Source organism: Oppia nitens, unplaced genomic scaffold, assembly GCF_028296485.1.
Source record: "Oppia nitens isolate AA-2021 unplaced genomic scaffold, nextdenovo-longstitch-racon4-pilon3 scaffold39_pilon_pilon_pilon, whole genome shotgun sequence".
Lineage (NCBI taxonomy): Eukaryota > Metazoa > Arthropoda > Arachnida > Sarcoptiformes > Oppiidae > Oppia > Oppia nitens.
The window spans coordinates 463,807-480,714 of NW_026533220.1; the positions used below are offsets into that span (position 1 = coordinate 463,807).

At 20.0% G+C, this 16,908-nt stretch overlaps 1 protein-coding gene across 1 annotated transcript; it reads right to left on the reverse strand.

Annotated features, from left to right (window-relative positions):
* Positions 1–5,475: 5,475 nt before the first annotated feature.
* Positions 5,476–6,065, reverse strand: LOC128957273 (uncharacterized). Its single transcript, XM_054303009.1, has 2 exons — positions 5,708–6,065; positions 5,476–5,640 (listed from the first exon to the last, which is right to left on the reverse strand). Exons 1-2 carry the CDS (start codon positions 6,008–6,010, stop codon positions 5,509–5,511), a joined length of 435 nt encoding a protein of 144 aa, XP_054158984.1. The 5' UTR covers positions 6,011–6,065; the 3' UTR covers positions 5,476–5,508.
* Positions 6,066–16,908: the final 10,843 nt, after the last annotated feature.

The following is a 16,908-nucleotide window of genomic DNA, read 5'->3' on the forward strand; positions in this document are numbered from 1 at the left end:
AATATTTTATAATAAATTAAATTATTAAAATAATAAAATACAATACGTTTATGCTAAAAAAAATATTAAACATCAAATGAATATAAAATTTGTTTTCTAATAAAATTAAGTTTTTTTTATAAAAATACAATTAAATAACTATAAATGTTATCTATTTTTTTTTTTTTGAAAAAAACATTTAAATATATAAATAATTTTTAATTATTGTTATATATAAAGATTTTTTCTTATTGTTTTTTTTATTTTATTTATAAGTTTAGTAATTTTTTTAATTTTTTAAAATGTGTAACTATACTGAAGTTTCATTTGAATTTAATTGACTTTATTACCCTTACATTTTTCATTATCATCTAATTTCGGATAATTAATACACTGGGCATTATCAATGTTATCTATCAATTGTTTTATCAATGGTAATATTATAAGTCTATCCTCCAATCCAGTACATTCAGCCTTAATTATAATTAAAATTAATTAAATTAATTAAAACAATTATTTAGAAAATACAATAATATGAAAAAATAAACCAAAAATTATCAAATAGATAAATACAAATAGAAAATTTTTTTAAGGGTATTTTATTTTATTTTTTAAAAAATACTCTAACAAATACTAAATTATACTAGATTATTTTAGATTATTTTTTTTTAATTATTATATATATATATACAAAAATATCTATAATAAACATATAAATTAATCATATTTGTTATTATGATTTAATAATAATAATATAATAGATAATAATCATATTATTATTATAATTATTATTATTAATAATAATATAATAGATAATAACATAAAATATAATATAATTATATTATTCTATCTGAATATATAATTTTAATTTTAATGATTTATATAATTATATATATATATATATAAATTATAAATTTAATTAACTAATTGTAAAAAAATAATATAAATATTTTTATGAATAAAAAAAACATTTTATTTTTTACCTTTATTTCTTTATCTAAACATTTATCAGTAATCCTATATAAACAACATTTAAATGATTGATCAGTTTTATCTGGTTTGCCATCGATTTTGTTTTCAATACATGGTTTTGCATTTTCAAATGCTCGTTGAATACATGGATAAGTTTTCAATGGATCAGCTAAACCATGATTATCTTGAAATGATTGTAAGATATCAACCAATTCATCACCATCACAGTAGACAAATTGATGATGGTAATTTATGGTAATTATAATAATAATAATAATTATTATGCTTGATAAATAGTAATTCATTTAATTCAGTAATTCAAAACTGTATATTTAAAAATAAATACTATTAAAATTAATGTTTTAGCTGAAAAAAAATTAAATAACTAAAATAATAATAAATTTAATTTATATATATATACTAAATAAAAAAAACTATTTTTTGGATTTTTTTTAAATAATATATTTATTAAATTTGAATAACAATTTTTGTTTTTGTTTTTTTTTGAATACTAAATATTTAAAAATTTTTATTAATGTATATATATACTGTATATAAACTTTTATTTAAAAAAAATATAAATTATATAAAAATATTAGTATTTAGTAAAAACTATTCATAATTTATTTAGTTATTTATCCCATTAAAAAAAATTTTTTTAGTTTAATAAATATCACGTATATTTATATTAGTTTATTTAAACTAATTTTTATTTAGATTTAAAACTATAATTTCAAAATTATTTTCAAAATTTTTATACACAATAATTTTATAAATATGATATAAAAATTTAAGTTTTATATATAATAATTTTTTATTTAGTAATATTTAGTAAATTTAAAAATGCTATCTATCTTAAAATAAAAAGTATAATTATTTATATATTAAAAAAATTTATCAGAATTATTCAAAAAATAAAATAAAAATATTTTAACTACAGTTAAAAAATTTAGAATTTTTACACAAACAAAACATTTTAAGTAAACATCAATAAAAAATAATCATTAAATAAAATTATAAACAAAATTTTTATTTAATATACTTTGGTACACAAATAATTGTAATTTTTTTATTATTGTATTAAAAATTCAATAATGTAATTAATTCATATATTATAAAAAAAAATTAATTACTATTTTTATATTATCTTATAACACACACACACACACACACATATAAAACTTAATAATAATAATATATATTAATAATAATATTTATTAATAATAATAATATTTATTAATAATAATAATATTTATTAATAATAATAATATTTATTAATAATAATAATATTTATTAATAATAATAATATTTATTAATAATAATAATATTTATTAATAATAATAATATTTATTAATAATAATAATATTTATTAATAATAATAATATTTATTAATAATAATAATATTTATTAATAATAATAATATTTATTAATAATAATAATTAATTATAACTAATAATAATAATTAATTATAACTAATAATAATAATTAATTATAACTAATAATAATAATTAATTATAACTAATAATAATAATTAATTATAACTAATAATAATAATTAATTATAACTAATAATAATAATTAATTATAACTAATAATAATAATAATAATTTAATCATTATTTATCTAGGCAATTTGTTTGACCTTGTTTATACGGATATTGTTGACATTGTTGAGTTTGTATATCAGTTTTAATTTGATCAAGTACAATCAACATTGTTGAATAATCAGCTGGGGTACATATTTCCTTAATTTAAAAAAATAAAATTAATTAATTAAAATTTTCTAATAAAAAAATTACATACCTGTCCCATAGATTTAGCACAATCATAGATAATCCAATACAGACAACAAACGTACGGTTGGTTAGTGTTCGATAGGTTCAGTTGAGTTTTACCTAAACCGCAAACCGAGTATATCGGTTGTTATTTTCCAGGAAACACCTATCGATTTTCAGCTTATCTATGTTTGCAGTGTTTTCGGTAATACTACCAAACAAATTGATTTCATAGACATTATAATTAATATTAATAGCTATTATAAACAATAATAATAATATATTGAAAAAATTGGTTATCATTTTTTTGTAGCCAATTTTATTATATATAATAATAGTAATTAATATAATATTTATTATTATTATATATAACTAGATTTATATAAAAATTTTATTTATTAATTAATTTTTTATTTAATAAATTAAAATTATTAATAATCGAGCGACACATTAAAAGTAATTATGACTGTTATTTTTACCATTATATGATAATTGGATCTAATTATCACAATCTTCAGCTATTTTTACCATTAGATGATAATTGGATCTAATTATCACAATCTTCAGCTATTTTTACCATTAGATGATAATTGGATCTAATTATCACAATCTTCAGCTATTTTTACCATTAGATGATAATTGGATCTAATTATCACAATCTTCAGCTATTTTTACCATTAGATGATAATTGGATCTAATTATCACAATCTTCAGCTATTTTTACCATTATATGATAATTGGATCTAATTATCACAATCTTCAGCTATTTTTACCATTAGATGATAATTGGATCTAATTATCACAATCTTCAGCTATTTTTACCATTAGATGATAATTAGATCTAATTATGACTATCTTCAGCTATTTTAACCATTAGATGATAATTGGATCTAATTATAAAAATCTACTATATGTGAGTCACTTTGTAATAGACATACATAACTTATATTTTTATTAACTTATAGATAAATTATAATTATTAAACCGTTAATTATATTAAAAAAAAATAATTTAATTGCATTTAATAATCCAAAGATAACGGTCATATCAGTCAGTTTTTGTCTAATTTTTCTCTTTTATATATATTATTTTCACTGTCACTCATGGGATGCACTAATTCTAAGAACTCTGACGCTGAAGAGGCGAAGAAGTAGAAGAAGGCAGTAAAGAAATTGGTTAGAAAATTGGACAAATTAAAGCAAAGAGAAGCACTGATAGCTGAATCCATACAGAGATACAGCCCGGATGTCATAAATGCCGTAAATTTGACATTGAATGAAACGGGCCGCGACATCAAGTGGCAGAGCGACAACATCCAGAGCCGTATGCGTAATGTTAACCATCGATTGGACTGGAAGGTGCTCCGTGCCGACAATGTGTGTGACAGCACTGAACTTAGGGAACGATCATATAGGGGGGCCATATCGTAGTGGAAACGCCAACAATAGGTACTCCCAATGTAGTTGTTTACTGGAAAGTGAAGTTCACGTGTCTTTGTCTACCATTAAAAAAATGGAGCCGATCTTGTAAGCACAGTTTTTTATATTATTTACACGCGCTATTGTTTCAATCATTTTAATTGTATTTCGCGCGATATTTACACGTATTTTTATAATTAATAAATTAAAAGTAAATAAGTTTAAGCAAAAATAAGATCATTTTCTATTTAACTAACCATAACCTATTTACACAATTGTTAACATAACCTAATCTACTGAATTAGTGTTCGCTCCGTTACCTAACCTGGTGTTCGGACCGCAACCTTAACCTAATTATAATGGTATTATACAAATGTATTAAATGATTACTGTATAATAGTATGATTATATCTAATGGATGATTTCGGGCTCGGATTTTTTGAAACACGGGTAATTTTTGAGGTCATCAACTAACTTATCGCTGGCAATCAATCGGGTGTCAATCAAACTGACCACATCTAGCGTATTGATGGCCACCAATTGATGGCCGATAATAGCATTTAAAATTATTACTAAGCTTAAGGACGGGTAGGTATTCATATTGTAAGCGGTAGTAGTAGTAGTAGTAGTAGTAATAAATTGGTTAATATTATGTTTTATGTAATTTAGTTCAGTTAAGTTATGCTAATATAGTAAATATATATATATTTAATATATAATACTTTTTTTTAAAAAAATATTTATTTTATTTTATTTTTGTATAAATATCTGTTAAATAACATATCTGTCTAAAAATAAAATAATTTACTATTTTTTAAATAGTAATTAATAATTGCTAATAAATCAAACTATAATATTAAACATTTAATTATTAGTTTATGTTATACTTAAAATACAGTAATATTTTAGTATGTTTTAGTAGTATTATAATATTGTCTATAATAAAGCTTTAAAAATAATAAATTTTTAATTTATTAAACAATTTAAAACATTTAATTTTAATTGAAATATCACGTATTTTTTTCACAAATAAAAATTATAATATAGTAAAAATAATTTTAATGATAATCAAAATAATGATTTTTTTATGATAAATGTATTTATTTATTGAAAAACTTTATTAAAAATATTTTAAAATAGTTTTTTTTAAAAACTAACTTTAATAAAATTAATAACATTAATAATAATAATGTTATACAAAAAAAAATATTTAAATAATTTTTTTCAAATTAATAAATTAGTCAATAAAATCAAAAATTTAATTTTTAAATCAATTAATTGTTGAAGAAAAAAATAATATCTCAATTTTTTTAAAACTAAAAAAAACATCTGGGTGCTATTTCTATTGGACAGGACAGGTAGCTATTTATTTGCCACCTTCACAATGATCGATACCCTGCTTATATGGATAAGCTTTACAATCGGTACCACCTATTTGATCCTTGAGCTTATTAAGCAACTTATCCATAGTTGATTTTTCGGTGGATGTACATTTTTTCTACATCAACAAAATTAAGCATGCTAATTTTTTTTAGACCAACAACAACAATGTATTTTATACATACCTGTGCCACCTGTTCGACACAATCATAGGTAACCCAATCGTAACAACAGATAAACTGTGTAGTAGTGTCCGGATTCTGGATTTTAGGTGTAATACATAGGGATATATCGGTCATTGATTTCTGGATACACGGATCGTTTAGTAGGTCATCCCTGTCATCATTGCTATGGCTATCAGTGGTGATGGTATACCATCGGGTGCTCAATAAATTGGCCACATTTTCACTGAGGACTACCTGATGATGGCTACCAAAAGCCAACACTACTACTACTACTACTACTTGTATTATGTAATAGACATTCATTGTATAGTATGTTAAATAAAACAAAAATATATTGTAAATTACTGTAAATACTAAATAAAACAATTAAAATGTTAAATAATATATAAATATATATATATAGTTTGAATATCTATATAAAAAAATATATCTTTAATATTTTATTATCAATTTTTTTTCAATTAGATATAATAACTGTAAAAACAAACAGATGTTTATAATATAGTTTCTAAGATAAACAATAACTAAAAAAAATTTTTTAAACTAAAATAAGTACTAAATTATTTCTATATATATTAATTATTAAACTAATAAAATAGGATCCTATTATATATATAAAAATATTAGATAATAAAATTGTTAAATTAATTATTAACTATTTTTTATTAGACTTTGTATTATAATATGTATATATATATATATTGAATTAATTAAAACTATAATTATTAATCTAATAAATAATTTATAAGATTAAGTATAAATTTATAAACTACTCTATAATTTTATGTTATTATTATACATTAATATTATAATAGGTATATATATATTATAATTATAAAAAAATCATTATACTAAAAATTAATAATCCAAAAATATTTAAATTATTTAATTATGTGATTAAAACTAATTATTAATCTAACAATTTAATTTATAAGATTAAGTAATAGTTATAAACTACTCTATGATTTGATGTTATTATTTTACATTAAGATTATGATAGTTATGTTTTATTTATTTTTTTATAAAAAAAATTATACTAAAAATTAATAATCCAAAAATATTTAATTAAAAAAATTATTTTATTATGTAATTAAAACTAATGCTAGCTTTTTCTAGTGTCAATTAAATAAAATAATATTTTTTTTACTTTAACCTTATATAAACTTTTATTTGTTATAATTAATTATTTTTGTTTTTTAGATATTAACAATTGATATTAAATTATTATTAATAATAATATCATAATTTCTACTTTATAAACTTGATGATTTAAATTTTATCATATATTTTACAATTTTTATTATTAACAAAATTATTAGTAAAAAATTATAATTTTTTTGTGTGTGTCTTATAAATATATATATTTTTAAAAATTAAATAAAATAATTTATATATATATATATTTTATAAATAGCTGAATCATTTTTTTTTGTTTATTTGTCTAATACTAAATAAGCATAAAATAATCGTAAATTATTATTCCGTAATATGTATTGAGAAAATAATAATAATAAATATTTATAAACTGTATTTATAATAATAATAAAAAAATAATAAACTGCTAAAATTAATTAATACATTAACTAGAGTTGTTTGATTTATATCAAACATTATCGTGTAGTTGATCCAGGATACTTTAATAAACTAAAATAAAAATAATTATTATAAAAATAGTTTATATCTGACAAAAAAATTATTATAAATCTTATAATTTAAATTTATAAACATTATAAATATTTTTAAAACTGTTTAAAATTGTTTGTGCATTTATTGTAAAAATCACATTTACCTTAGATATATACTGTATATATATCAATATATATATATATATATATATATACTGAATATAAATAAATAACAGGAATGGGACGTGAATTTTATCATATTTTTAAACAACAAATATATTAAGTCTATTAAATATAACAATAAGTTTTATACTCAAACAATACATTTCCGTTTTTATTACACATTACCAGTATATGCTATATATATATATATGACATTAAAAAAATTAATGTCTATTTTCATTATATATATATATATATATATATATATATATATATATATATATATATATATATATATATATATAGTAGTAGTAGTAGTAAACCATAGCTAATCTAATAAATTAGATTTCAATTAAATTTAATTAAATAATAAAAAAATAATATTTTTACTATTTTCAATGACACCATTTATTTTTTGTTGTTTATTTGTTTGTTGTAAACCATAAAAATAGTAATTAAAAAGTTTTTTATTTACTGTATTATTATTATTATTATATCATTTTTGTTACCGTGATTTTGTTATTTTTAAAGGTTATATATATATATATATATATATATATATATGTATTATTATGTTAGACGGCACAGTCATCATAATTATTGTTGTGGTATCGGTGCTCGTATTGTTGGCCATACTATGCATGTTATGCCTGTTTCTAGAGTGTCTGTGCTGTCAATGTTTACGGTGTTGTCTATGTTGTTGTTGTTGTGATAATGATAACGACGGCTGTGAGTGTTTTTGTTGCTAAAAATTTTTTTTTTATTTAATTAATATAAACTAACTATTAATTAATTAGTTAGTTAGCTAACTGTGAGAGCTAACTGTCCATCAAATTGTGACAAAACATTACTAAACTAACCCAATGTTGTCAATGCCTATCAACTCAACTATAATACTGTTATAGTTAAAAACTATAAACAATAAAAGTAGTAAAAAAAAAGTTATTAAACTTTTTTTTTTAAAAAACATAATAACTTTTTTAAATATATTTTTTCTGTTTGTTTATTTGATGAGATTTTTTTTAATCTAATTTTCATATCAAAGTTAATTAATTAAAAAATAAAATAAATTCATATATTATTTAATAATAATAATCAACAAAACAAAAACAAAAAATCTTATTATCAAAAAAAATAGTCTAAAAACTTTACGTAAACTAATTAAATCCCAATATTTTGTAGTTTTAAAAAAACTTTATATACAAAAATTAAAAAAAATAACTAATAATAATAATAAAAGTTGATTCAACTATATTAAATATTAATAATTTTTTAAATATATATATATATATAATTGTATTTAATTCAGCCATAATATTGTTTATCAATAATTTATTTAATTTAATTTTGTGTCAAATCATGTTTTGCTTAAACACAATAAAACAGTAAAATGTCATTATTTAGCATAAAATGTGATCGCTTTTTGTTATACCTGTATTAAAAAACATACAAACAATTGTATTAATAATTATTTATATATATATACAGACGCTATGAAAATATATATTTGTCTGTAATTAATATATTAATCATATATATATATAGTGGTATATATTGTGTATAAATATATATATTTTCAATAAATAATAATTTCTTTGTGTTTAATGTTAATATTATTATGTATAGTATATATTGTACTAATAAAATATAATAAATTTTTATAATAAAATATATGTTGGCATCAAAAATTAATACCATTATAACTAAACAACAAAAAAAACTACAATACTTTATATACAGTATATATAATAGGTTGACATTTATTTTTAAAAAATGTATTAATTTTTTTTATAATAAATGATATATAATTTGATGTTTGTATACAGTATTTATATTTTTTACTAAAAATATAAATCTAATTAATTATATAGTTTATAAACAGCAGTATTATTATTATTATTATGTTTGTGTTAAAATAACATATGTTTTACTGTGTGTGTGTTTTTTATATATTTTTATAAATATTACTAAAAAATATCAACAAAATAATTAATTTTCAAACATATTGAATACAATATTTTTATATATAAATATTAAAAACTTGTATATTTATAAACAAAATTTTTGTTTAATACGATATAATAGTTATGTGTGATTATATGGTTAAGTAATATTATATTGAATAATAATAATTTAATTTTTACTTATTATAAGGTAATTATATATTGTTATTATATTATAGATATTGTTTATTAATTATTTATGTATATTATTATAGTTATACTTTTAGTAACTAATTATATTTTTTTTGTTGAAAATATCATATATATATATATATATAATTTTTAATTGTCATAATATTTATTATTATTATTATTATTATTATTATATATATATGAGATCAATAGCTTATTTATGTAGATAACCTAAATAATGACCCAAAAATAAATGATGAATACAAGCAAATAATTTTTTTTATTTCAAAAATAAATATTATGCAAATCATTAATACTGTATATATATTGCTATATACCGGTATCTATTGTCAGTATTATTATTATTATAATATTTTACTAATATTATAATATCATCCATTATAATGCAATTTTTTTTAATAAATACCAGTATGTAATACAATATATATATACAATAGGAAAAAAATATGTACTTAATATTATCAGTCAATAGTATTTATATTTTGTATATACAGTACATATAATTTAATTTTAACAATAATATTATTTAATACTTACAATAGTATAATACTATATATAATAAATTTATAGTAATTAAATAATTTTATTTATTAGAATATATATATAAATTATATATTAAAAAAATTAATTTTTAATATAAACAAAATTAGTAACAATTATTTAATAATTTTTAGTATAATAATTACATACTGTTATATATATATTATACTAATTATAAAACATACTAATTTTTTAAAAAATAACATATTTTACTATAATTAGGACAACAACTCAACAACAAAAACTTTATTTTTTTGTAAAGTTTTTTTTGGTAATTGAACCGACTATTTAATAATTGACATCAAAAAATAATAAATCAAAAGTGCAATAATAATACTAATAATAAGTAAAATAAACTATGGGTTTGTTTGATAATTTGTGGCCAAAATCATCCTATGTTTCGATGGCTAACGGAGCCGAAGAGGCAGACATCAGGCGCCAAACGGCTGCCCCACTACTGGCCGAACATAACTATAATACCAATATGTTTGACACAGTGATGGCGGCCAACCAGTCATCATCATCATCGGCAGCACCTACCAGACGGCTCATACCTAAACTATTTAATCCCAGTGCTAGCCAACAACAACAACAACAAACCGCTGATAACAATAGCCAGGAATATGAGGTACAATTGGATGATAATATTAATTCAATTGCCGCCCGATTCTGGACAACGCCGGCAACTATCAAACGATTGAATCGTATGTCCGATAATCATCTGTTTGTCGGACAAATTATATTAGTACCAAAATTAACAACAAAATCATCGACATCATCATCGGGACGCGATCCTATGTCGTCCAGGTGTACGATAATGGGTATCAAACAAAAACAGTAGTCATATAACTATAATAAAACATTATTTTGATAATCACTGTATTATACTATATATAATAATAATAATAATAATGACATTAATATAGTATAGTATTAGTATTTAAAAAAAAATAATTATTTGATACTAATATAAATTATTAAATTCATAATCAAGTTATTTGCAAATATATATGTTTACATATTATACTGTATTTATTTTTTTAAAAAATTATCATGATACAATTATATATGATATATCTATATGATATTAAATATAAATATTAGTTTACATTATTAAAGTTTTTTTTTAAAAAATAATAATATATAATATTAACATGTACAATTTATGGTAAACATTGATTCAATATAATAATAATTATTATTATTATAAAAAATTATCATGATACAATTATATATCTATACTAAAATATATAATAATTTAAATTATTAATGTTTTTTTTTAAAAATTATATCTAATGTTAACATGTACATTAAAAAAAATTTACTAGTTAATTTTATGGTAAACATTGATTCACTATAATAGTAATAATTATTATATTATAATAAAAAATTGTGTGTAACTAAAAAAATATTAATTATTATTATTATTATGCTTGATAAGTTTGATTATTTGTAAGTAGCAAGCTCCAGTAAATAATAGAAACTAAAATTTTCAAAAAAAAAAAATAATAATATTATTATTAAATTATATTTATATACTGTATATATATATATATTATACATACATACATAAATTTTCCAAAATTTTTATTAAAAATATTAAAAATATTATTATTATTATTATTATTACTATTACTATTAATAATTGATAAACTATTCATTGATAAAATATTATGCATTGAATTCATTAGTTTAAATGCTAAATGTTTAGGCATTTTATCCAAACATATTGTGCACATTGTTTGATATGGTTTGGCTCTCTATATCAATATTAAAAATATTAATTAATTTTAATTTTTTTAAATAAAATAAATTATCATGGTTAAAAAATAAAACAACTTACCCATTTACTAACTTGATTAACTGATAAAATTACTATAAAAATTAATAACAATAATATTACTATTAAACTTAGGTAGATCAATTTCATTATCATAGGCATTGGTAGATAAATCATCAAGTATATTGTTTGATAAATTGTAGCCAGATCAATTAAAAACAAACTAGCTAATGGCCAGCGCCAAAACCGATTACATTGATTGATAAATTTTACTAATTGATCATGATCACTTAGTAGTTTTAATAATTTTCTAGTTTTAATACCAAAACAACCATGCCTATTTAATAGTCGACAATGATCAAGGTCTAATGAAAATTTTTCTAATTTAATTTCTAGATAATAACATACATGATAAAATAATACTAGCATTAACAATTTAATATGAACCAATAACAGCGCCCATACGATATCAATGGCCAGCAATATGTATAGCCAGGGTGTATGTTGATAGTGATCGGGTAAGCCATACATAACTAGCCACAGGGTTCCGGCACCGGTAGCCAATACTAAACCGCTGAATAGTTGACTACTAGCGTCCATTGTCCCAGTAACACGACTGGTATATCGTTGAACTAGTAGTGAATCTTCAATAGCTGATGACTGGACATAACTGTCCCCATAATCATCGCATGATATAGCGGTTAACAAGTTATATACCGAATAAAACTGTAGTTTTTCCGGACAGCTGGTTGTCCTCAAAAATTGATACATAATCCACGGTCCGGACAGTGACCATACAACCATACCTACCACCACTGGTACAGCCTGGGTATAATGGCTGACTGTCGGGTCCATATAGTAGAGTAATGGCCGACCGGTTAGCATCAGTACCGTGAGTTTGCCAGCAAATAGGGACAGTATGATCATACGAAACCACTGGAGGTATGGATTATAATGTAACAGTTGTGTATATGGATTATCAGGTAATAGACTAATCTTTCGGCCAATGGTTAACATTGATGAACTGTATGTATGGTTTTTTTAGGTGTGGACTTMCCCCCCTTTCCCTCAGTAGTCAATCAATGAGTTTATAGTATATAGATAACTAACTGAGCGTTTTTTCCCAACAAAAATAAATTAAATTTTTTAGTATTATAAAGATAATAGAAAAAAATTAATTTATTAATATATTTATCATATTATGATAGATAAAGTATAAATAAATTATATTATATTATTATTATGTTATTAAAAGTTTTATATATATTTAATAAATGTCGTCACATATACAGTGTATTATTATTATTTTTTTTAAAATAAAATTATTACTATACAATTAAAAAAAATTAATTTTAAATATCAATTTGATATCTATTTTACTATTTATTTGTATAATAAATTAATAGTTTTTTATGAAAACTATTAATTTATTTGTTTTTTGATATAAAAATAGATCGAAAAAATTTAATGATAAGTTTGTTTGTTTTTTTCTAATGATATACTCAATGATAAATATTTTAAACATTAATTTTATTTTTATTTATAATAAAGTTTATTATAAATAGATTTTGTTGTTGTTAGTGTAAAAATTATTTTTATTAATATTAATATTAAATTTTAATTAATTAATTAATTATATCATATAAACATTACTACATATTTTAATGTCATCTATTAATTAGATATATATATATATAATATACTGTATATAATATATTAGTAAATTAAATAAATATATTAATTTTATTATTTGTTGGAAACTAAAAAAAATAATTAGTCAATATATCTATGACCTTTAAAATTGATTGTTTTATTAAAAACAATTTATATATATTGTTATCTTATTTTTTTAATAATATAATAGTTTTTAAAGTTTAAACTAAAACATATTAATTGTTTGTACAATACATAGAATATTCCATTAAATATAAAAAATAAATAAATAATTAAATAAATATTTAATAAACTAATCTAAAATAAACATAATTTTATTTTATTTTTTAAAATTAATTATTTTACATAAATAATATTGTGTTTATTATACAATTTTTTTWAAAAAAGTAAAAAAATAAAATTAAAATATTATTATTATTAGTATTATGTGTAATATGCATATAATTTATAATCTACTAATAAAATTAATTAATCTAAATAATAATAATACTATTTAATTAAAAAAAATTTAAATATTGTTACTATTATTAATAAATAGTGTAAAAATTAAGTTATTATTAATACAATCATATATGTCATGAAAATATAAATTAATTTATTAAATAATTGAGAAAAATAAAAATTGTTATTATTTTTTTTATTAAAATTTAATTTTAATTATCAGTGTCCATTGATTCCATAATAGCTGTAAAACGCATACCGACCACCAATAAAAACCCGATACACGATCCAATAAATATCTATAATATATTGAAATTAAAAATAAATTATTTACTAAAAAATATATATATATATATATAATAAAATTATTTTAAGTTATCACTGCTATCACTAAAATAATTATTAATTCTAATTAAAATAACTGGAAATTAATTAAATTTTATTTTTTATTAAATTTTAAAAWATATATATTAAAGTACTGATACCTCAAAGTATCGCAAATAAGTTATCGTATGAATCGCATAGATATCGAAACCAATAGTACGGGTACTTAACCGTTGAATAGTATTTAACAGTTTATAGTGTAGCGAAACGGGTAACGGTTTCATAGCTATAGTGTTCAATGTTGGTGTTAGTCGACGACTCTAATTAATTAATAAAAATAATATTTAAAATTTTATATAATTGACAATAGAAAATATATTACATTTTTTTTAAATAAAAACATTTAATAGGATTTTAAAACATTTATAAAATTTCAATAGGACTATCAACAAAAAAAATAAAATAATAATAATAAAAGTTAAATAAATTTTTCACTTATTTATAAATGAGATATATATTTATATATATATATATATATACATATATATATATATATATATATTGATATTATTATTTTAAAAAATAATACTAACAATATTATACAGACATTTATATAATTAATTTAAGTTTTTTTTAAAGTAATTTTAATTTATTTTAGTAAATTTAATTCAAGTATATTCTGCATATTTACTATTAAATACTAATATTATAATATTCATTAAAAAACGTTTTAAAATATTTTATTATTTTACAATAAATTATACTATTTATTATTAGATTTAATAATAAATTTACTAAAATTATAATAAAAATAATAAATTTACTAAAATTATAATAATAATAATAAATTTACTAAAATTATAATAATAATAATAATAAATTTACTAAAATTATAATAATAATAATAATAAATTTACTAAAATTATAATAATAATAATAAATTTACTAAAATTATAATAATAATAATTAATTTACTAAAATTATAATAATAATAATAAATATACTAAAATTATAATAATAATAATAATAAATTTACTAAAATTATAATAATAATAATAATTTTACTAAAATTATAATAATAATAATAATAAATTTACTATAATTATAATAATAATAATAAATTTACTAAAATTATAATAATAATAATAAATTTACTAAAATTATAATAATAATAATAAATTTACTAAAATTATAATAATAATTATAAATAAATAAATATATATATATATATATAAAACCTATACATACATAATATTCAACCTGTGCGGCCGAAACATAGATAACCGTTGTATAGAGAAACACGGAACTGGTCATAAACATAGCAACCATACGGCCGCCAAATGTCAACTCATAAAACAAGGTTACGTGAACGGCCAACAATAGTAGCGGTGTTTTAATAGCCGTATTCGTTACAATAAATAGACTCCAAAATTCATTACAATGTAAGGCCAGTTCACTGATAGCATCGTGCTCCCTGAGCAGGGCATACAGGCGCCGCTTATTACTAGTCCTATACAGATCCCAATTATCCAACAAATGTCGGACATTTGTGTTAACCTTACGATATCTTAAACATATATAATAGCATATCTGATGAAATATAATCAGACATGACTTAATGGATTTCATATTAAAATAGATCCAGAAAACCGATATCAATGTCCATACATAGGCATAGATGGATCGGCGCCACTTCGGGGCCAAGCAGTTAGTATGATATAGACAATACTGGATCCACCGATAAAACCGGCACCGATAACAAAATACCAGTACAGGGCTTTGGTCTGGTAGATACGTAAACGAAAACGGCGTTTAATCTGGCGATCGCTTATCTCTTTTTGTAGGCGATTATGATTGAATACACTGGCATCCGTCCATCCCGTTCCCCGTTGTCTGACCCGACTGTTAAACATATCGTATATTCTGACCCACGATTCCATACGTTTAGTATTTTTGAATTTAATAAATTCAAATATAACTATCGGACCGGGCAGGGTCCACAGGGCCATCATCAAACACATTTCCAGCTTAGGTACCTGACCCATATAGCCGCTAGCATCGCCCAAATAGTAGACCCATGGCGATTCGTTGGTTAGGGTACAACAGTAGAATAMTTGAGGGTCAGCAGCCATAGGATGGCCAGTTTGGATCGGTGCCACAAAATACGCCTGTTTTCCGATGTAAACASATTGCTTTGGGTACTATCCTCGCGTTTGATGGCCTTATGACCTAACAGTCCCCAATTGCGTAGATTCAGTTCAATATCATAGGATTTTTGACTATCAAATACAAAACTGCCCCATATTTGGGCCATAACTGTTTGGTTGGTTGGTTAGGTTGATGGATGGKGTATGGGGTTAATGATGTTAATAGGTTAGCTCAAATAAGCTATCTMAAATAACTAACCACCTGAGCCGGCACTTGACTTTTTTTATTAATACTATTGTTGTTGTTGGTGATGATGATAGGTTGATATTATATGGGGAAAGTTAGCTTTTT